The sequence below is a fragment of the Eschscholzia californica genome, unplaced genomic scaffold (genome assembly GCF_041429995.1).
Source record: "Eschscholzia californica isolate CP2 unplaced genomic scaffold, dmEscCali1.0.p SCAF_1, whole genome shotgun sequence".
Taxonomy (NCBI): domain Eukaryota; kingdom Viridiplantae; phylum Streptophyta; class Magnoliopsida; order Ranunculales; family Papaveraceae; genus Eschscholzia; species Eschscholzia californica.
In genome coordinates this window covers 30,460,434-30,483,687 of record NW_028238198.1, presented here as the reverse complement: position 1 = coordinate 30,483,687, position 23,254 = coordinate 30,460,434, and the positions used below count along the sequence as shown (strand labels likewise).

General features: G+C 34.7%; 4 protein-coding genes across 8 annotated transcripts; 2 read left to right on the top strand and 2 right to left on the bottom strand.

Moving 5' to 3' along the window:
• On the top strand, nt 1–1,511 carry LOC147565958 (BRI1 kinase inhibitor 1-like). The gene has a single exon (XM_086652408.1). The coding sequence runs from the start codon at nt 239–241 to the stop codon at nt 1,241–1,243; it is 1,005 nt and encodes a 334-aa protein (XP_086508534.1). The 5' UTR covers nt 1–238; the 3' UTR covers nt 1,244–1,511.
• Nucleotides 1,512–2,962: 1,451 nt separating this feature from the next.
• LOC147565957 (DEAD-box ATP-dependent RNA helicase 53, mitochondrial-like) lies at nt 2,963–7,918 on the bottom strand. Of its 3 annotated transcripts, none has more exons than XM_086652404.1 (8): nt 7,350–7,918; nt 6,655–6,782; nt 5,809–6,220; nt 5,581–5,679; nt 4,968–5,192; nt 4,657–4,818; nt 3,707–4,209; nt 2,963–3,344 (listed from the first exon to the last, which is right to left on the bottom strand). In XM_086652404.1, exons 1-7 carry the CDS (start codon nt 7,695–7,697, stop codon nt 3,742–3,744), a joined length of 1,842 nt encoding a protein of 613 aa, XP_086508530.1. In that variant the 5' UTR covers nt 7,698–7,918; the 3' UTR covers nt 2,963–3,344; nt 3,707–3,741. The 3 variants fall into 3 exon arrangements, with proteins under 3 accessions (XP_086508530.1, XP_086508531.1, XP_086508532.1); XM_086652405.1 differs by having other exon boundaries at nt 2,963–3,341; nt 7,350–7,896; XM_086652406.1 differs by lacking the exon at nt 7,350–7,918 and having other exon boundaries at nt 6,655–6,882.
• Nucleotides 7,919–9,447: 1,529 nt separating this feature from the next.
• On the bottom strand, nt 9,448–15,395 carry LOC147565956 (uncharacterized). 3 transcript variants are annotated; one of them, XR_015230323.1, is made up of 4 exons: nt 15,060–15,395; nt 12,701–12,748; nt 9,841–10,149; nt 9,448–9,738 (listed from the first exon to the last, which is right to left on the bottom strand). XR_015230323.1 is itself a non-coding variant. In XM_086652403.1 (2 exons), the coding sequence occupies exons 1-2, from the start codon at nt 10,346–10,348 to the stop codon at nt 9,722–9,724; spliced, it is 525 nt and encodes a 174-aa protein (XP_086508529.1). In that variant the 5' UTR covers nt 10,349–11,897; the 3' UTR covers nt 9,448–9,721. The 3 variants fall into 3 exon arrangements, 1 of the variants encoding a protein (XP_086508529.1); XR_015230324.1 differs by lacking the exon at nt 9,448–9,738 and adding an exon at nt 13,477–14,170 and having other exon boundaries at nt 10,011–10,149; nt 15,060–15,392; XM_086652403.1 differs by lacking the exons at nt 12,701–12,748; nt 15,060–15,395 and having other exon boundaries at nt 9,841–11,897.
• A 3,976-nt stretch (nt 15,396–19,371) lies between these two features.
• Nucleotides 19,372–21,953, top strand: LOC147565955 (uncharacterized). The gene is made up of 4 exons (XM_086653088.1): nt 19,372–19,636; nt 19,841–20,243; nt 20,460–20,772; nt 21,897–21,953. Exons 1-4 carry the CDS (start codon nt 19,372–19,374, stop codon nt 21,951–21,953), a joined length of 1,038 nt encoding a protein of 345 aa, XP_086509214.1.
• The last annotated feature ends 1,301 nt before the right edge of the window (nt 21,954–23,254 follow it).

The window sequence follows — 23,254 nt, the reverse complement described above, 5'->3', positions numbered from 1 at the left end:
CTCCACTCTTTAACCTTCATGTTTAAGTACTCAACACGCAAACACATTCTCTCTCTCTCTCTCTCTCTCTCTCTCTCTCTCTCTCTCTCTCTCTCTCTCTCTCTCTCTCTCTCTCATATCCACACCCTTCACTCCCCCCTTATCAACACATAACATTCATAGAGAGAGAGAGAAAACCCATAAAAAAGTAGATCAATACACACACAAAATTCATCTTCTCATAGTATTCTTCAAAGCTATGAACAACAACATACAAACCCATCAAATAAAGGAAAGAGAGAGAAAAGAAGAAGAAGGAAGATTGTTAAGTGAGGGAGAAAAATCATCAAAACAAGAAGAAAAACATAGTCTACTATCACCATCATCATCAACAATAACCAAGCAACAATTTCCTTCATCACCACCTTCATCTACTACTTCTCCTTCTCATGAATTTTCCTTCACAATTTCTCTCCATTCTTCCTCTACAGCTGGTTTCACACCAACCAAAACCAAAACTTCAATCCCACCTCCATCTGCAATTGACTTATCCCCTGCTGATGATATCTTCTTCCATGGACATCTCTTACCTCTCCATCTTCTCTCTCACCTTCCCATATCTCCTCGCTCTTCGACGAATTCATTAGATAGTTTTACTCTTCCAATCAAAGAATTATTTGATGACCATCAAAAACCCACCACCACAACCACTACTACTACTACTACTACCCCCACCACCACCAACATCAATACCCTTAGTAGTAGTATCACTAGAGATGAGAATAACAAAGGAAGAACCAAACCCAAGTCTTTCTCTTTTTTCGGGTTTTCGAAAAAGAGAAAAGGTAATGAAAATGGAGAAATAGAGAAGGAAGAGGAAGAAGAAAAGAAGAAGAAGATAAGTTTCAATATGAGCCAAATTTTAAAGAGGTATTTGAAAATGGTTAGACCTCTCTTATTCTATAAAGGAGGGAAATCAAGAGAAAATGGGAATTTTCATAGACAACCACATTCATTTTCAGGTACATTTAGTTTGAAAAGAAATAAAAAAGATTTATCAAGAGGAAGAAGAGGAGAATTTTCAGCACCGGCATCGATGTGGACGTCTCCGACGAATAGTGGTCTTTTACTAACAACTCCAACAGGAATTCATTCTTCTACAAGTGAAAGTTCAATGGAAGAATTGCAAAGTGCAATCCAAGCTGCCATTGCTCACTGTAAAAATTCCATTTCAGTCAAGGAAGAGAATCTTCAATGCTGTTGAGATACGTGTGTAACACTTAATATAGGCCACGGATGGATCTGGCGAAATTCGACGATCAAGAAGAGTCCAAGATACTTGAAGATATTCGAAGATTTAGTTCCATGTATTTAGGATATTTCTTGTAAGATTATAATATGAAGGAAGAAGAAGAAAAAATGAACTTGTAATTTTATATCTTTTGCTATTATATTGAATGATCTAAATCTTATTTATTCTATTTAAATGTAAGTATAATATAATGAATGAAATGAATTGGAAAATTTGAGTATGGGTATTGAATTTCTTTTACGTTACAAATTTTAAAAATTTAAATTTGTGAGGAGGGTTTAGAAGATTTAGATCTTTTCCTAATACATTGATTTTAAATGGAGATAGAAATATAGATCATTCTCATAAGATCAGATGTCATTCTAATGAATTTTAAGAAGATACTGTAAGCCAATTCATATAACGGAACATTCTTTTTCGTTTTTCTTTTTTTCGATAACAGTAGAAATCTGATTCGACGTACGTTTCTGATATTAGACAGAATTTTAACTGAAGTTAAAATAAGCTATATGTAAATTTTAGTAGTTGATAAGAGAAATCTGAACTACCAGTCTAGCACCACCTGACCTAATAAAATGACTTGCCCAAAAGATCCACCATTAATAAGATAAACCTAAAACAAGTAAAATATATCATCTGGCATAGATTTTGTGAAAAGAAGGTTTGGCATAAAGTTGATTAAACTTTCAAGATAAGACATTGTCTCTCTTGACAGAAATAAAGGCAATAAGGACTGAATTTTATGGTTATGGGACATTAGAGGTAGGGTTATTGAAAAGAGTTTGCCTTGGGGATTTGCATGGATGTGGGTCTAATGGTTTTGATGGTTATGGAATTTTATACCTAAAGCCAAAATTATAGAAACAATAATGGAGAAGGTAATCTGTCTAATTTTGAGTCACACATTATGTTGATTATGACAACGATCAGAAAGGGTTCGTTATTGGACAATTACCTTATACCACAAGGAAGAAATAAGAAGAAAAATACAATCAAATTCTTTGCACATTTTGTTCTTCCAATACATATAATAATCTGAACCCATCCGATTATGGAAGATAATCGAAAAGTAAGAGCTAATTTAGACTTATAAATATAATTATCAGCTTTATCAGAGAAAAGGAAATTTAAGTGGAAAACTCACACTGGTTGCTTGCCATTATAAAAAAAAAAAAACCTAATTTTCCCATACTTGTGTTGATATTATTTTAATATATGTGCATACTAAAACCCATTGGGTGGAATTTGATTAGATAAGACTAGATGGTATTTCAAGGTTAAAAATTGTCAATCAAATCTAAGAAAAGAAAGAAAAAGGAAAAGAAAGACAAGTTTAGGGTTTAACTTGGAGGCTCAAGGAGGAACCATATCTTTTTGTTTTTCATTCTTTATGATCATGTGATCTCCTTAAATCCTTGGAAAAGATGGGCCATTAATTGGGAAAACCAAGAAAAGAAGTATGGAAGTAAATATTGGAAACACTTTTCTAACTTTTAAGGAAGTTGGAATACTGAGTGAGACTAGTCATTTTATGAACCTAAGATCAAGGACAATTTAATATCCTCAGATCTACTTATTTGGACAAATTGATGATTTCAAGTATCCAGCATTTATACATCTATAAATTGATGATTTTTGGTTCATATGAGAATATAAAGGAAGCAAAAGAGAGACACCAAGAAAACAAATAGATTTAGCATTCAAGATTCTTAACAATTTTTTGACGAGTACATTAATAAGAGTATCGATGAAAATGTTTAACACGAGATAAGCAGGATGATGGTTTTACTTTTGATTGGGACCTTGACCTATTACAGAATATTTAAAAAATCAAAAACTTACTTGGTGGAGGGTTTCGAGATAGCATAACCTGATTGATACATTGTTCGTCCATTAACAATCATAATAGGCCAGGATTGTTGTTCTGGTTCTAAAGAACATAACTTTCCTGCCGTTTCGCTGGTTACACAAGGACTGATAATCAGATTGCTTCAGCGGCTACGAGAGGCGTTTGTCACTGGGTCATTTCCGTGATTCATCGCCTTCAGTGCTGCTGCATATAACGAAAACACAATCTCAATCCGTTGAAAATTTGAAAAAGTTTCGTGGGAACTTGTATCTTAAGTCACTCAACGGAATAAGGTGGGCACTATCGAAAGAAGTGCAATGCCCATCTTGCTTCCGTAGATTTAGGAATTAGAAGTTCAGTTGAAGAGTGCCAACTCTAAGGTACTAGCTTCTGGATCTTCCAGTTGTTTAAGTATAATGATATATACATGTATCCTTATATTTAAAACAAACAACTTGATTTATTGTCTTTGCCAGAACCTATTAATTTCTACTTCTGGCAGGATTTGGTCATTTGCTCGAATTTCTGACTGAAACATAATCAGATGAAGTAAAATTGCAACTTACCAACAAAATCACCAGTGTCTCGGCTGTGACTGCAATTAAGTTTGTTCTTTAAGCATATCAAGTATCTGCTTGAAACCTTCTATCCTCTTCACATCTTTTTCTGAAGTCTGATTATTCACAAAATCACTATATCCTGAGTCTCTAGATTTCGCAAAAGGAACACTCATTGAGTCCGAAATCCTTGAGTAGTTACTACTTCTAGACCTTCCATTACCTCCAAAACGTTCTTCTCTATGTTTAAAATCTTTCGGTTGCCTAGTTCTAGGCTCGTTTCCGTGACCTCCAAAACGTGATTCTGGCTGTCTATAATCTTTTGAGTTCCTTGTTCTAGTTTCGTAGGTGCTTCCTCGAGATCCTGAATAATTTCCAAATTGGCGTTCATTGGAATGGTCAGAATACTGCCGGTGGCTTGCTCCTGAGTCACCAAACCTTCCATAGCTTCTCTCCCCGACATCCATTCTTGCCATTTGTTGGTTTCCACCAACTCCTGTAATGCTTGGAAGCTGCCAGTGAACTTATTAGCAAGTTAAACACATTTGTTGTAAGTTGAAACTTCATATTTTTACATAGTTTTATAGCGAAGGGAATGTTAAGCTCGAAAATAATAATTGCGTTGAAGTGGATATTAACCTTGGTGGGGACAGTTTGATTTTATTTCTTTTTTTGTTTAAGAAAATCCTTCCCTCTGCGGGGACAAAAAGTAATCACTGTGAGTCAAGACTAGGTCTTAACTCAGAAGATTCATAACAAGCAATCTTAACCGGATTTTATATGACATACATAGGCTACATCAGACAAGTTACTGATTCAAATAACAAGCTAAATGTTGCTTTAACAAGATAGAGTCTACTAATTGGCCAGACCAGGATGCCCTAGCTAGGAGATCAAAAATATGTTGACATATAAAGAGCAAGCCAAAATGTGGATTTGAGTTAACAAAGTTAGGATACCTCTTTAAACTTGCAGCCTATGTCTCTTTCTATAGTGCTGACAGCACGGCGCTGAGCTTTCGTATACATAAGAACTGCAGTCCCCTTCTTTCCTGCACGACCTGTCCGGCCAGATCTATGGACAAAAATCTCGGATGTGTTTGGTAATTCAAAGTGAATGACCTGCATAGATTTGTTTATAGCTCAAGTACCAGGAAAGACATTGATGAAGAGTAAGTATTCTTTTATTTTATTTAGTTTTATGTTTTTGTTTACTTAATTTCTTTCGAGGAAAGAGAAAAATAAACAGTGGCAACGTGGTATTGAATTACCAGATCAACATTTGGGATATCAAGTCCACGAGCAGCAACATCAGTAGCAACCAACACACTAAATCGTCCATCTCGAAAAGCAGCAAGAGTTCTGTCCCTCTGGAGTTGCTGCATGTTCCCATGTAATGCTTTGCTTGCAAGAGTACCGCCCATGGATCTTGATAGTTCCTCGGCATCTTTTTTGGTCCTTGTGAAGATTATGCTTTTACCTCCTTGCCCATATTGCTGCACATAAAAAAAAGTTAAATGGAATTAACAAAAATCACCAAAATAATAGCTGCATGATATTTGCATGATATTTAAAAAAGCGGTATCCTAGAAGAATGATATAGACATTTAGTTGCTTATCAAATATAAAGTATCCTCATAGTATCCAAAATTTCTTTCTTCACAATGTTTAGCAGACAGCTGTACCGCAACCATTTGGGATAGGCCGCACAATTCCTACCCCTTGATCAGTTTTTACTTGGTCTGTAAATCTATTCCTTCAATGATGCACAATAAATATTCAACGATTAGAATGAAACAAGAACATGGCAGACAGCCTTTAGTATTTGTTTGATTCTGTAGATCATAGATTGAACGTCGTTTACTATTTGGGCTACTAACTTACAGATATCAGTGAAGGGAGAATATTTTCCTTTCCATAAGAGGTTGACACGACCGAGTAAAGCGAGATACCATCAGCCAACTTTTGTTCCGAGTCACCTACCTGCATGGGGAGAATTTGCAAGTCTTATTCCTGATAAGAGTTACTTCGCTAAAACTTTGACACAAGCAATGCAACGATAAGAAAAACATTAGCTCAAGTAGAGGAAACATAGTGTCATAATCAACTTACAAGGTCAACTACTACAGGATTACTGAGATATTTCTTTGAGAGCTCATTCACCCATGGAGGCATTGTCGCTGAAAATAGCATGCATTGTCTCTTTGCAGGTAAATAATTTAAAATGCATTCAACATCCTCCTGGAATCCAATGGCCAACATCTCGTCAGCTTCATCCAGCACAACAAACTTGACTTCAGATAGATTTAAGGCACCCCTTTCGACAAGATCAATAACACGTCCAGGTGTACCGACAACAATATCTAGTCCATATCCAAGTGTACGGATTTGGTTCATTATTGGTGTTCCGCCATAGAGGCATGCACTATCCAAATTTGGTGCAGATTCTTTGAATTCTTTCTGCACTTGCCGAGCAAGCTCCCGAGTGGGAGCCAAGATGAGTGCCGAAGGGGCTCGCTTTTGCCTATAACACAGAAAGTCACCAACAAGTTAATCATGTTCCCCACTGCTCCTCCAAAAATCACCCTTGTGTGTTCAATTATATAATAACACAGGAGGTAATCAATAAGTACATTCAAAATGTCGAAAAGAGATGTAGACAAAACTTAGTTTAATTTTTAAAAATTCAGCCAAAATGTTCTCGAGATTCCACCAGCATAACTTCTAAACTAAATAAATTAACAATTTCTTCAAGTTTGACGGGAGAATATAATGGAAAAAAATATTCTGTTTCCTTACATTCTTTGATTCTGGAAGTGTTAAGAGATTTTGACAGAGAATGTACGCAAATGAACTCCAAAATGCTAAATGGTCGTGGAAAAGGATGAAAAAACTAAAAATTACTGGCAGATGCATCTCTTATACTATAGAAGAGAGGGGTGGAGAGTCAGAAAGAACCTGCGAGGAGCACGATTTTGGATAATTTTGTCCAAAATGGGAATACCGAAGGCTAGAGTTTTCCCAGATCCAGTAATAGCCCTTCCTATCATATCACGCCCTTGCATGGCAGGATCGAGCACAGCTCTCTGCGGAGAAAAGAGTAATGTTTTGAACACCGTCCTAATATATGAGATGCCTTGTTAACCATAAAATGCATCAGCTTTCAACACCTCTAGAATCTAAACTTAAACATCGATAATTAAACTCGGACCGACGAAAACAAAAAGGTTCTACGTATTCAACAGTCCAGCACAATCTTTCGCAACTACAATTTGGGTATCTAACCTGCACCCAAACCCAAGTATAGTGCCAAATGCAGGTCTATGAATTACTGAAATTCCATAATCTTGTACAAAATAAACTAAAAGACTTGGTTTCACTGTTTATATCAAGTTCTGTTTCTTGGGCATTTCCTAATTTGATCATTTTACTATGCTATAATGCTGAGTTAAGTACTTTAAAGCTCAAAACCATCAAAATAAACTAATCTAGTAATCATTTTTCATGGAACCAATTAAAGGAAAAGTTACAATAACATTAAGCAGTCACTTATAAAACCCCCAATCTCTATTTTCTAAATTGCATTACTTTAGTATACGTTAGAGAGAGAGAGAGAGAGAGAGAGAGAGAGAGAGAGAGAGAGAGGGGGAGACCTGAATGGGGAAGAGATGGGTAATTCCACGGCGAGAGAGAGCAGAAACAATTTCTTCAGAGATACCAAGTTGAGCAATATCAAGATGGCTAGTACTACTGCTGCTGCTTGGGGATACATCGTGAGATAGGGATGATAGGGTTTGAGTGGGGAAATCGAGGGAGGCGGCGGCGGATGAAGAAACATAGAAAGTAGACTTAGTGGTACGTGAAGAGGTATTGATGGAAATGGAGATTGAAAGTGGGGAGAAGTTGGAGAGAAGGAAAGAGTTTGAAGAAGAAGAATTAGGGTTTCTGTGGAAGAAAGCTGTTGAAGGGAGAGGAGAGAAGAGGAGTGAAGTCGACGCCATTTCGCAGAAAAGGAAGAAGGTCTATCCACTCTCTCTCTCACTCTCTCTAAAGCTAGCGAAAGAGGAAGGTGGGGTTTGCTGCTAATTATTAAGATTGAATTTATATGGACGAAACCAAGTATCTAACGTCTCCCGTGACCTCTATTCCCGCCATCACCTCTTCCGGATCTACACTTTTTTTTTTTTTTTTTTTTTTTTTTTTTCTTTTGAGAAATCGACTATAGCCCACTGAAACACTAATAAGACCGGGCCTATAGCTCAACAAGACAACGACTTAAAGCCCAACCTGGGACTTACAGGGCTTTCTGGAGTTTATGTCAACACCTTGGAACCACTTGGGCTACCAACTGTTGACAACCGACTATACTTTTACTATTTATATTCCTATGAATAAATGAAAATTTTGGTTTTTTTTTTGTTGAACTAATGAAAATTTTGGTTTATCTCAAAAAAGATAGTGTTGCCTATAAGGCCTGCCCAGAAAAAAACGGGGTGGGCTGAGTTTTGGGTCGGGCCCTAATCAACTCGGATTGGAATAGGTTGGGTCGGGCAGATCTGTTTAAATCTAAATCCAGTTCCCCTGACTCAAGTCAGTCTGGGCCCTGGGGCACTAGTCCCAACTATTAAAAAAAATTAAATTAAAAAGGAAAAGCTTCAAACTTGCGCACCAAACCTAAAAGATGACAAGACCAACGTGATAACGGAGCCAACAATATGTTTAGATTAGCAGCATGATCTTCAAAACATTCTCAACTTCTTATTTTGTACAAATGATTATATGAACATGATCTTCAAAACATTTTTTTAAATCTTAACTTTGTATTTAGTACTTAGTAAAATAGTTATCCACCACAACTAATTTAAAATTCCTTCTTAAATTTTATTCAACAATAAATAACAAAAAATGAGATGGGCCAAGCGGATTTTTTTCCCCCGACCCGAAATTACTGTGAATGCGGGCAGACTGGCGTACAAGGCTCAAAATCAAACCCAACCCAAGACGGGGATATAAGTATGGCTGGCCTGGCCGTATTCTGTACGGGATTGGGATGGGCCAGCCCGACCCAATTTGATAAGCAACTAAGTGGCAAGAAAGATCATAACAAGCTGTAAGTCAATTCCACACTAGGGAGAAGGGGCTAAGTTTGATGTCTCTTGTTAGACATTGACATTATATAGTTAGTGTTTTAAAACTAATTTTGAACTACCAAAGCAAACAACATTACAAGTAGATAGAAGTGTTGGGCTTGCACCCATTGATAATAGGTTATCATTATCTACAATGATGTGGTTTTGAGGGAATGTGTTGTGAATCTATTCCTCCCCGTAGAATGGGAAGCGAAGTATGGTGCCGCAGCCCCCAAGTAAGAGATTTGACACCGCTTTTTTTGTGCTTATTCTACTTTTGTTTTACTCCAAAATGATCATCGTGCTAGGATGGTCAAAGCCATTATCTAGGCTAGGTTACTGACCACGATTAAGTCCCTTCTACTCTGAAATTTTTTGGAACTAAAACTTAAAAAGGATAGGCAGAGTGAGGATTGGGTGGTGGCGTGCCCGGTGGTGGTCAGTGAGATCGCCAGCGCAAACGAGGAAGAAGACGGTGTGTATGTGAATTGCACAAATGTGTTTGGTTATCATGTATATAGTACTTTTGGTGTCTGCCTAATCTTCTCTTTCTATAGAGATCTCACAATTATACCTGAAGTAGCAATGATTTCACAAATAATGAGCAACTACATCTATGTAGGGCAAAATCATGGAATTAAGGTACTTCATTACACTAACATCACACAGAAGTTAATCAACTTGCAAACATTTTTTGTACATTAGGAAAAGAACACACAAACCCCAATTTCCCAAACCGACTTTTTACCTACAAATTAAAAAAAAATAGAGTTAAGGTTACATTAATCATCTCATTCTCACAGCTTAAACCCTAGCTTTATCCCCAACCCCAAGTACCCTCACCAAATTAGCAGAAATTACCAATTGCCCCTGAAAACAGCCCTTTACTTCTACTGTCAGTACTTAAAACTTCCTGCAATATCATTAACAATCCAAATCAGAAACTCTTTCTCTCTCTCCAAAAATATTAATTAAGACTAAGCAATTATTAATTATACCCACTAGATGCACTTACCTCTGATCTGAGCTTCCTCCTCCTGAATCAACATTGACTCATTACCTTCTACCACCCTCTCCATTTTTGATCCATCATGAACCTTGTTATGATCATGAACTTTCTTACTAGACAAAACATGGGTTCTTTTATTAAGACCCAAAAACTCTTTCCATCTAACAGGACCTTTGGGTGGTTTGAGAGAGAAAATGCTATCATCTTCACCATCATCATCATCATTAAGAAGCTCATTTCTCAATGTAGTAACTTTTGTTTTTTCATGATCAGATTGTTTAAAAGGTAACAATCTTCCTTTAGCAAAAAGTTCATCTGCACTCATCATGTTGAAGTTAGAAACAGAGAATTCAAAATTTGATGAAAAATCAAGTGATGATTGATCTGATCTTGAATTTCTATGTTGTTCATGCTGCTTAATTGCTTGTTGGGTATCAACAAAATCATTAGAGAAAGAGATTCTTGGACTCATTGGAGCAAGTTGATCTGTATTGAACATTTCTAAGCATGCCATGAAAATAAGTACAACTACTACTACAGATGTTAAAGTTCTCAAAAGACTAAAACAGATCTAAAATGTTTGTGTCTTTTCTACTCAAACTTGTATCTGACCTCCCTGGGGAGCTTGTATTTATATGTATGTAGATAGTGGAGTTGCAAATACACACACACACACACACATATATATATATATATATATATTACTTTATACATCATGTTATATTGATGTAGTCTTTCTGTTATTGACCAACATCTAGATCTGTCATGTGAGAGTTTAAAGATGCATATGGATGTAAAATTGTTTTTTTTTTATGTGCACAAAGGATAGGATACCATGTGAAACTTTGGTTAATATAAATGCATAGTTACACTATCAATTTCTAAACGTATATATATGTGCATAATCAGGGGTTATGTATAAAAAAAAGCACAGAGTCTTAGTGAAAAATACCTTCCGGAACAAAGTAATACAACTCATTTACCCACAGAAGTATATATTATTTTATTCACATGGAAGCGTCTCATTTTCTTTTATCAGACGCGGCAGTTTTAGGTGACCTGAGGGGGCTAACGAGAAGCCTGCTACACATTAGGCTTCAGCCAACCCGCCGGCATCCCTTTCATTCGAGAGATTTGTATGTACAGAAACTTCCTAAATATGACAATTATCAAGAGTCATTACAATGTCTTAATTTGAATGATCAATGTGATGACCTAGTAATCTACCTGGTTATCGTAAGGGTATTACTTCTCTTTTAAGATTAGAGTTCAGATTTTAGATTAACCTTTCTGATACTTGAACAAAAGCATGATAATTCATATGACTTCCACTAGTCATGCATGGATACATGCAGTTAGTGTGCTGATGGTGGAACAGAAGCCATTAATGGCGGAAGTAGAGGCATTATTAATGACACTTGTCAGGCAGACCAGTTTACAGTGAAGTAGGTCAGTGTAACAGCTTCTATTTCTGGCGTTATGTTGCAATTCTTTGACTTCTATTTTGTCTTCAGTAAAATGAGCTAATAGACAAGGACTTAGAGTCCATTACTACCTCTTTATTTTATTTAGTTCATCAAATAACATGTAAGCAAATAAGCAATCCGAATAAAACAATATATAATCGACATCGTTTAGTGTATTAAATGAGGATGAGCAATAGATAAGGCAGCTGCTATATAGAAAAAAGAAAACCCAATAACAAATGATAAATTTATCCGAACACAAGATAAATATGTATAAAAAGATTATAGCCGTAGGAATCTATCAGCATGCGATGGCCTAACATATAGTTATTTTGGGTACAAGAACAATTCAAACATCAAATTACTACATCTAATTAGAAAAACATTCAATATATTACACATGAGGACGAGGTGTCTATAGAGTTACACTATACATATTCACGAATACAAAAACACTTACAAAAATAGTCGCTAGGCGAGCTAAATATAGCTAATTGGCCGACCTATATATGTTGCATTGTTCTAAGTTCTAGCATGTACGTAATGCATGAGGTTCTATTCACTTGTTTCTTTTAAAATGTTTAAAGTACAATATATATATAGAGAGGGGGAAGGATATATATATGAGAGAAGAATGAAGGTGTTTTTAAATTGAGTATATGGAGAATTTTTTTGTATTAAATGTTGCTACGCCCGGCCACTCTCCCGGGTGAATCCCAGCTGGGTGAGGTGGCCGGGCCAGATTTAGAGAGAGAAGGTGAAATTTCTTAACAAGGGATTTACCCGGAAAAGTGGTCGGGCATAGTATCACGGCTGAAATTGATATGGGACTGAAGAGTGAATTTCTTAAAAAGTAAACAGAGTGTCCGTCATATGGATTTACCCTGTTCTGGTCGAATAAATAGTGGACGGCCAAACGGGGTTAGGACATGTGTAAGATTCCCAATTATCCAAGTAGTGGAAAAAATATGATTTAGGGGCTGGACTAGTCAAAGTCATCGAACTTTTGGACATAATAGAGCGACAAAGTTAAGGTCTAAAACTCACATGATGTTTCTATTTTGGTCTCCTATTTTGTTAGCAATAGCTTTGGATTATCTCAGGATTAAACTAATTACATGTTCAAGTCCTCTTAAATAATATTTTTCTTAGGGCTCGTTACCAAATGTTAGATCATTTAACTAAAATATTAACTAGATTTGGGTGATTTAGTGTTTCAATGTTTTACCTCTTTTGGTGTTTAGGCTATTGATATAATATATCTTTCATTTGTTAATAATGGGTTCAGCAAATTTTATAATCATCATTTAGTCTATCAACAAATAATTGGTTGTGTTTATGTGAGTAATTGTGGCGACAGCAGGGGCGATAAATGAGGGGGTGATAAATTGATGTTATACCTTCTAATTTGCGCCCTCGATTGACATGTAGGCGGTAGGTGTCTTATCCTGCAAATATAAACAAATGACCTCAATCAGAAACTGAAGCATCAGTTTGTCTCAACTCTCAAACACAAAGTGATAACAACCTCTTGATTCATTTAAAGTATTTAGAGACACTGATCTAAACCTACCATGAAAAATAAGTTTATAAGAGTTCCGGTTATAATAGGAAAACTTCCACAATAGTTATTCAAATTTGAAGATGATAAGATGTAGACATAAGGTCATGTTACTTTCATCTTGAGTTCTTATTAGATTCATTTTCTGATAAACCTTATTCCTTGGTTTACTGCAAGTTTGTTGTTTCCAACATATGAAAATGGGAAACCTAGAAACTAGAATGACTGGTTTCAATGTACAAGCATTAGAGTATTAGATAATCATGTCAGAATGGCTTTGTAGTGTTGCAGTAGATATGTTTCGCAAATGCATTCTTCTCATGATATCTAAACAAGAAAGAATATCCACACATGCAAGTATGCAACAAGTGAGACAAGTAATTGTTTAGTAATTAGTAGGTAACTTAGGGCTAGTACTAGATTATAAGCCAATTGAATTACTCTGAGACTGACATTCTTGTTTTTCTTTGTTTCTTTTAAGATAGTTAATGGAAGACAGAACAGTCCAAGAATGAGTTGCCTGGATAGAAATGCAACTTTTCAGCCATGAATCAACGTATATCGTGAATACAGATCAAAAGCAATTGATGAGGATTGAAAAGTGAAGTACTTGACCTTAGACTTCAACACTCCACCATGCTTAAACCCTTGGTGGGCATTCATATTGCCCCTATCTCATTCATCCCCTTTTGCTGTAGGTAGCTTCCTCCACCTATCAGTGTCAAACTAGTTATACTGTATTTACGCAATAAATACGCATCCAAGTTCAGCCAATTTTACCCCTTTCATGTCTCAAATCTTGAGACTGGGTACTTCTAATACCAAATGAGGAGTATATGTGGAAATGCTTACCCTTCTAGACTGGTTCATAAGATCTCTGATTCATCATCGTGATCATTGGACTCATTAATCAGTAGACAACTTCTTTAAGGGTAAGTTTTACCCGATAGTTATAGTCTATGTTGGGTGCGTAGATAGTGGTTCCTAGGAACTTGTTTGTTATTTTCATAGATTTCTTTTGTGATTTCCAGTACATGACTTCTAATGAGTTCACGAAAATGTCAGTACGAGTATGGGGAAGATCTTACTAATATAGTTGCAAGCATTGCTGCAAGAGTAAGGACAACTTCTTCTATGGGATTTCCCTTTAACAAAGTACGTTTTTGTCTTTCCCCACCATCAGAGTTTGAATGCATATTTCGTTGAACAGAACCAAGCTTCCCACCAACCTGGTTAGTAAGAACAATATGACTTGCGAAGGCTACGATGATGGTGTAATTCAGTTGATGCACAACGTGCCATGCTTATGCTACATATCAGAATTCAAAAGCAAAATTGCACATATTCTGAATTAGTATAGACCATTATTGAATTCGGTTAGATTCATATGCTAGACTGTTACGGATTTATACTTAGATGGCATATTTATGTGATGTCAGGCCGTTTTCTTTCAAATTCGAGCAAACAAGATTTTAGGCTACCCATCATTATTCATTAATACCAAGTTTGCGTATTTGCCAAGCTTGAAAGTATTACATTGAATCCACTACTTCCCTATGAGAGTAAAACCACTGGCTTCTTTGATACCTGCTAACCTACACGAACACTATGACATTGCTTAAAAATATGATGGTGTCAAATTTAAATTTGTCAATTGGTTGACAACTCGAGTCCCAAATGCAAAAATGTCAGCAGTTAGAGGTAGTCCACTAGTGAAAGCACCATCATTTTCAGCAGTACCCAAAATTTAACCAACAATTAGAAGGGGGTCGCACTCCAAATCCAAGTTCATTTGGGAGAACGTAAAGCGGCAAAGTTTCATATAATAAAATGTTATGAGAACCCTAGGGTTTTTTTCGTCAGCCAAGTTGAGAAATTTTAGATATTCATTAGGCTGAAGCAAGATCAGTCTAATTATGATTTAAAAGTCTTGATTTCCGTAGTTTTTCTTCTAGAACATAGATTCATCATTCTGTTCGCGAAAGTATACAATGGAACAGTAAAATCAATCAAACATTGCATTTAAGGAATCTGAAGAAGAAATTTAAAGATCAATATGGAATTCTTTAAAAAAAAGTTGGGGGAAATTACAACTACAACTACTTGTATGGATTAGGGTTCCATTATCAGCAGTTTTTAAGCAATAATCGAATGTAAACCTAATAAAAGAAAACCCTAATTCGAGATTAAATAGGTACCTCACGAAAGCAGAGACGTCTTGGGAATTCTGTTCGATCTGTGTAATAATCAAATGGAGAGCATCGACGTGGGGTTTAATTTTCGTTTCGGCTTCTTTTTCTTCAACATCCATGGTGTATTCTGAAGCTTCTAGGGTTTGATGATGAAATAAAAAATCTTCTTCTTCCATTTCAAAGTTGTTCAGTTTTCGGTTATAGAACTCAGAATATTTCCCTGACGTTGATCTATATTGTACCAATTTGGCGGTAAACGGGTTTCCGGTAGCTCTCTCCGCCCTAGTCAGCTTATACCACTTTTCGTGACGCTTCACTTTAAGCAGAAATTCTTGTCCCATTTTGGCAGCACTTAGGTGTTTGGTTGATCTATATTGTGCCACTTTTCGTGACGCTTCACTTAATAAGTGCGGACAGACAATTTTAAGTTATTTATTTTTTCTCTTGCTAAGTGAAAGTTACTTCTAAGTGGTGGCAAAGTAACTTGAATTTTTTTTTTTTGCATTTACTTTATAAGAGCTAAAAAAAAACCTAAAAGACATGAACAAAAATGTGCATAGGAAAGTAGGATCAGCAACCGTAGAAGAGAATATTAGAGAGAGAAAAAGAGTTTCAAGACATAAAAGACATACCTATTAATAACCACCTACGCCCCTAAAGGCTCAACTAAAAATTGGTGGTGGGAAAAGGTCAGGGTCGACCTGACTTTTGTGAGGCCCGAAGCGTATAGATTTAAGTGTGGTCCTATACTTTATATATACTGGAAAATTACTTTGTCCAAAAACTTTTTTTCCATTAAAGATCGATCAACTATTTAGCATGAATTTTGTATATAAGTTTGGATGGGTTTGTAGAAGTCATGTATATGCAAGACTTACACACACATTTGCACACGTTAACACATAGTTGTATAGTTTGACAGGTAGTTGAAGTTTGGAGAATGTTCACATGATTTCTTACAATACCAATAGAAAATTGATTCCATTTCTTATATATATATATCCAATATATATTGATTAAACTTGTATTATAAATACTACTGAAAAAAAATCTTAAGAGCCTCGTCAGATTATACTCATTCATATTATCAGTATTCTCAACTGAATTTTTTTAGATATGTCTTTTGTACTGACTTAAATCTTAGAGTCTCGTCGAGAATTTGTCCATAAATTTCCGAGAATGAAAGAAGTAGGGGGAGGAGAGAGACATAAGGAGGAGCTGGAGAAGAGAGAAAAAAGAAAGAGGGAGGTGAGAGCGATCTGTGTTCGCGAGACACCTACAAATGGTCGACTTACACTAATCTACAATGCGAGTCATTTTTTAGACATTAACATAGTTTAGAATATAGAAAGATTAATGAGTAAAACACTCCAAAAGGAAAAAGAATAAAATCGAAAAGATAAAAGCTAATTAGATGAAATTATAATTTTGAGCCTAATATGAATATTAGATAACATATGGGGCCAAATTCTATTGTTGGCTACATTCCGAGGCCAAATTGTAATTAACCATTCCAAAAAAAAAATGGTAACAGGCACGTGAAACTCAAAGGAGGAAAGGCGGTCTGTGTGGGAGTTAGTAACAGTGGGCTTTAGTGAATTAATTGTTTACAGACACCCTCATTCCTTAAGGTTGAAATTAAAATATGGCCCCCAAAATTTTGTGACTCAAATCGAGCTTCACTCACTTTGGCCCAGGCCTGACCGTAGAAAAGGTGGAACAATCCATAGAAGAGAAAATATAATTTTGGCTATATGGCCCAAAAAACTGACCCTAATAAGAGATTTAGTCCCCTCTAATCCCATAAAGGGTATAAAAACCAAAATAATATTAGAAATAGACATCTAATCCTTTTGGTTCAATCTAGAGAGCAATCACAAATCCCTAGAATAATTATACTTTATTAATACCCAGACTAACCTTTCTTAAATATCTAAACAGTTAAAAGATCAAAATCGGTTAATATATTTTCCATTTTTATCTCACTGTTTCTCTCTCCAATCACGTTTTATATTTAGCAATCGTGATCTTATCATAATAAGCAAGTTTTGTAACTGATATCGTTTTCTTTCTAATCATCTTTCTCTCTCTCTCCCTTCATCTGATTCGAACGTAAATCCTCCATTAAAACAGAATCATTTGAGTTGCAGCAATCATAATCACCATTCTTAATCAGGTAAAACATTCATCTGATTATAACTTTCTTTGATTTTGTTTTAGTTTATGAAGATGTTGAATAACTATCTACATCTTCCATTTATGCAAAGAAATTTTTAAAACTTCATTAGAGCTAATCAAAATCAGTTCCGTAAGTTTCAATCAGGTAAACAAACTTCTATTTAATGTTTCTGTTTCATATGGATATGAAATTAGGATTTTCTTTCTCTCTCTAAGGATCTATTGAATGATAGCTGGTTTGATGAATTAATTCTTCATTACTGAATCTTACAAATCCATTTTAATACAGAAAGATTCAATCATCTAAAGATATTTTGATTAAGCTTAATGAGATTTGTACTCTTTCTTCAGATCCGGTTTTCAATCCTTTTGGATAATTGAATCGTGTTTTTACCGTACGGTTCACCGTAACAGAATTATCAGTTCCTGTACTTTATCATAAAGTATCATATATTGTCGTAAATCATGCAAACATCAGAACTTCAATGATTTTGAGCTTGTTAAAACCATTTTATGATTCTTTAACAAATTATATACTCCCTCCGTCTCAAATTAAGAGACCCAGACCTAAAATCCTTCAAAATTTTCACTTATTTTTTCTTCCACTTATACCCTCATTTAATGTTCAGATTTGTGTGATTCTTTTTTTAGACTAAATCTAAAATGAATTTCTTTACCGAAAATAGGTGGAGGAAACTTGGATTTCAATTTAATGGTCAAATTATTTTGGGTAACAATATAAATTGTTCCTAATATTAGATGGTATTTTTTCTTTAAATTTGATGGTATTTTTTCTTCCAAGTTAGATTGTTACCAATAATCAAGCAAATACAAATAGACTTCTATAGAATTCCTCCATCGACACAAATATTTTCACAAAAAAATTGTTGAAACTTGAAACTTTTTTGGAGGTAAAACTTGGTTCAAACTTAAATTTTGTTTCTGAGAGTAAAATTAGATTTAATCAACCAAAAAGTATGCTTCCAAAACTTGATTTAGACAAAGAATACAAAAATGCATGCAGAATCAAGTTTTAAACAATGGTCTGACAAAGTTCTTACTTCCACGTATTTGTTAGTCAATTTTTAAGCAATTGATGTCATTGTCATTTAATTTGATTTGTTTGTTTCTTTTTAGTTCGTGTATGTATTAATCGAATAAAACTAAAGAGCAAAATATTCGTAGTAAAAAAAAGATTAAGTAAGTATTCTTAGTTAAGTAATTTTGATTTAGTTACCTTTTTGGTTGTTGGCCAATATATATTTGAGCACAAATGTGTAATATAGAGATAAAGGGTAATGTTGGAAATTTAATGAATTTTATATGATAAAAAGGGCAATGAGTCTCTTATTTTGAGACAAACCAAAAGGGAATCTGGGTCTCTTAATTTGAGACGGAGGGAGTATACTTTATCAGGTTTTTAATGAATGCTATATTATGGCTCATAAATTACATGTTTGCAATACAACATTACGTATGTTTTAAAATAAATCAGTGTTCGTTTCTTTAACATAAAATATTCGCAATATTGTTACACCAAATGATTGATTTTTAATAAAGTATATATAATTTATTCTAATTTATGCTTTATTTATTTTACACAATATACTTTATGCAAAATTTATTTGTATTTATTATATTTCAACATGTTATCACAGATGGATTCCCAGGCAGAATCAACAAATCAAATTAAGCAAATCAAATTGAAATCAGAGGGTTGGGATAAGATATTTACAGAAGTAGGACAGCACTTTCCCGGTGGTGCCAAAGCATTTCGATATGCTCTTAGGCAATATAGTATTAACACAGGACATGATTTCAAATTCTCTGAAAAAATGATACAAAGCGTGTTACTGCTGTGTGTCCTGTGGAAGATTGCAAATGGAGAGTGCATGGATTGGCACCATTAAAATGCGAATCGATGTTCATTTTGAAAGATTTGGAAATGAAACATGACTGTGCTGATTTCATTAAGAAGATCAAAAAACCCAAAATCAACACTTCTTTTGTTGGTAAACTTAATCTTGATGATGTAACAAGAAGTCCAGATCGTTCCACTAAAAGTTTGAAGAAAGATTTCTTGAAAAACTACGACGTTCAACTTCCATATCACTACACTTATGAGGGGAAGAAAGTTGCAATGAACGAAGCATTTGGCCAGGAAGGAGATTCATATGCAAAACTTAAATGGTATACTGATGCTTTTTCACGTACAAATCCAAACAGCATAGTCCAATTAGAAATCGACGATGTTAGTCGTCGATTTCAAAGAATTTTTATAGCACCACATGCTTGTATGACTGGATTCAAATATTGTAGACCTGTTATATACGTTGATGTAACCTTTTGCAAAACTCGTTTTAACGGTTGCATTCTAGCTGCTGTTGCTAAGAATGGAAACAATGGTTAGTTCCCAAACTTTATTCTAAATATAATATATTATGTCTTCAGTTTGTATACTTTCTTGTCATTATTCATAATTGTAATATTCCCACCATAATTTAGAAAGAAGTTTGAAAAACCAATCTACATTACTTATGCTTTACGTGTAATTTAGACATATATGATTACAGTATTATGTAATTATCTAACATAATTCGTAATTCCAGGTCTGTTTCCCTTTGCTTATGCTGTTGTTGACGCCGAGAATGACATTAATTGGGAATGGTTTTTAGGTCATTTACGCAATGCTGTGGATATGGAGAAGACATATACTTTTATTTCAGACCGTCACAACGGTATTATCAACGGTGTTAAGAAAGTTTTCCTTACAGCAAACCATTCTTTTTGTGTTTGGCATCTAAGGAACAATCTCAATTTGAGACTCGCTAATGGAGCTCGAAAATCTAAGTTCTTTCAATCTTTGATTTTCAAGGCAGCCAGAGCTATTCCCGAGTCTGAGTATAATAATACTATTAACCAGATGATACAGATGGGTGGTTCCAAAGTTGCTGCATTTTTTCAATCCTTAGACCCTGCATCATGGGCAGATTCATTCTTCCCCGGTCCAAGGTTTGATCAATATAACTATACAAAATACATTGGTGCAAATCACATATGTTTCTTAATACATTTTTCATGATTTAGGATTTTGAAATCATACTATACCGACATTATGTATAATGTCAGATACATCATCGTAATTTTGAACAATTAAATTATAATGTAAACACCTTTTATAATTCTTTAGATCATGATATAACTATATTATTTTGGTTCTTATAACAGGTACACAGCAATAAATTCTCAACTATCGGAGTCCTTTAATAATCAAATCAGATATGCTCGTGTACTCCCAATTACAGCAATGTTGGATGCAATACGTACCCATATAATGAACAAGATGAATGTAGCAGGTGAATTGTCCAAGAAGTGGACTACGTTCTTGTGTCCAACCATCACTGATCTTTTGAAATCTAAACATGATAGTGCAGCTACTTGGAATTATGCACAGGTTGCACCACTCATATTTGAGGTTTATTCTGATCCATCACATTGTGTTGATCTTCTAAATCTGACTTGTACATGTAGAAGGTGGCAGGTAGATGGGGTTCCTTGTGAGCATGCCATGTTGTGTATAAAAACATTGGCTGACGATCAACAAGATTGTTTCTATGATCCTATATGGACAACTGAGTCTTATGTTAAGACTTACCAGGAACATATAATGCCAATCCCAAATTATGATGAGCCTCGTTCATTTGATGAAGAATCAAAAACACTTCCACCGTTGATTCGTCGTAGACCGGGTAGGCCAAGAACAGTACGGATCAAGAACTCAGGGAACATTCCCAGGAAATTGAGGATATGTGGTAGGTGTAAGCAACCTTCCTACCACAATCGCTCCACATGTAGGGTTAATATTTGATGTTATTTCTTCAGTTACAGTATAAACAATGTATCTCCGGTTCTTATTAATGACAAACAAATTGGAAAATTTCATTGTTTATGATAAATGTGTCATTTTGTTTCCAAATGTCTGCACAATTTACTTTAAAGTATACATAATTTAGTAGAAAGTTGTCAAGATTTTACATACACACTATAATTTATTCCATAAATTATAATAATTTATGGAACATGATGAATTCCTCCGAAGAAATCATATTGAGTTTGTATCAGTACACTATATAAATTGTTATTTCTTTATTATCACTAACATAAATTACTATAATTTAAATCACAATCCAAACATTTATATAATAAAACCATATAGAGAATCTGTCATTAAATTGATTTTGGGTTCAAATACTGCTAGATATTACATTTGACAAAAAATTGTAGACCTTCCAAAAAAATTAAAAACTACACTATTATAAATTCTTTCTCCACTGATCTTTCGTTTCATTCAGAAGCTCGTACGTAACTTGCTCCCTCTTTCGTTGTGCTAAATCCGTCCAATCATCACTAAGAAATTCTGTTTGTACTCCCCATTTGAAATGTTTCATGAATAACAACTCCATTTGTAGCATAATAAAGGGACCACAATCCGCACTGTACATCATTTATAAATTAATGAAAAATTGTCCACCATGAAATAAGTATCATTTAATCAAGCTGTATAATAGTAATATGTCAAATAATATAACAAGGTTATTACTTACTTCTCTCCTTGTTGATGATCATACGGCGTTTTTAACTCCTTACATTTCTTTTTAAATTCAGGACTCACATATTGTATTTCATGAAGCACATCAAGTATCTCCTGCGCATACTTCTTAGCATTTTCTTCGCAAACTTTACGTAGTTTGGTGTCGAAGAACAACGAGTTGTAGTGTGTCCAAGTTTGATCATAATAATAAAAAACAAGCAACGTCCAATGGATACCCCTACTTACATCTGTAATCATCGCATGACACATTGGTGCAACTAAATACGACAGCAGCCCTCTATCAACCTCATTTAAAATCCGATCTTTGAATAATGCGTTTATGTTTGCTTTGGTTGCCTTGCATTTTATCATTGTCTGTACAATAACCATTCAAGATTTGGTCACCAAGTTTGCATTGTATCATATAAAAATTAAATTAAACATTAAACAATATGATATATTTCATGTAAATCTTAAATATTTTACAGTCTATAATCTAAAAATTATGGTCTGAACATAACTTTACACATAAATCTGCACCAAGATGTTTACTGTTTTAGTGCAGCAGTCATGTTGTTGGGTAAATCATGAATACTTTATCATACATTATGCATTTCATAATATAACGTAACTGACAATTTCATGTAAATTATGTATATTTTATAAATTTATATTCATAACATAATATAAATTATCTGAACACTTACCCATAACTCTGCTCCAAGAATGAATACTTGTCCAGCTCCAACCATTACTTCAGAAAATAAATGTTTTCTCCACCAATTTATAATCTGAGCATCTGTCTCGCAATTCATCATTAGTAGGTCCAACTGTCTCCCTCTGATCTCATTCATGATTTGATTTGTCCAAACAAGTGTTCTGCATGTCGGATATTGTTAGTCAATATAGAAATATTGCTAAAACTCATAAATATACTATTTCATAAAGCTCACAAAATGTCAGTTACAAACACAATACTAATACTTCAACAACATAACATTGTTCACAAAATATAACATATTTAATATCTATAAAACCAATTACGTGTTTTTTCCTTCTTTGCTAAACTCTTCCAACAGCCCCTTTTCATCATCTTTAACTTGTTTTCATACTTTGCTCTTCTTCCAGTTGCACAGTTTCTCGTCCTCATCTGATGCTGGTTTCTTCTCCTTAGTATCTTCCACAGTTTCGACATTCACGACCTCCTTTTTTGACATTGTAGCATGCTTCTTAGTAACCTTACCTTCCATTAATTTTGGATCTGCCTCTTCAGTATGCTTTCTTGTCCTAGGGGCTTCCTTCACTCTCTTGATAAGAGAATTTTGCTTAGGTGTTTTAACAGCATCATCTTGTTTTAATCCTACTCCTTTTGATGCTTTTGACTTTGTCCTTGACTTCTTTACTGTCTTTGGTGAAGGCTCTACAAAATCAT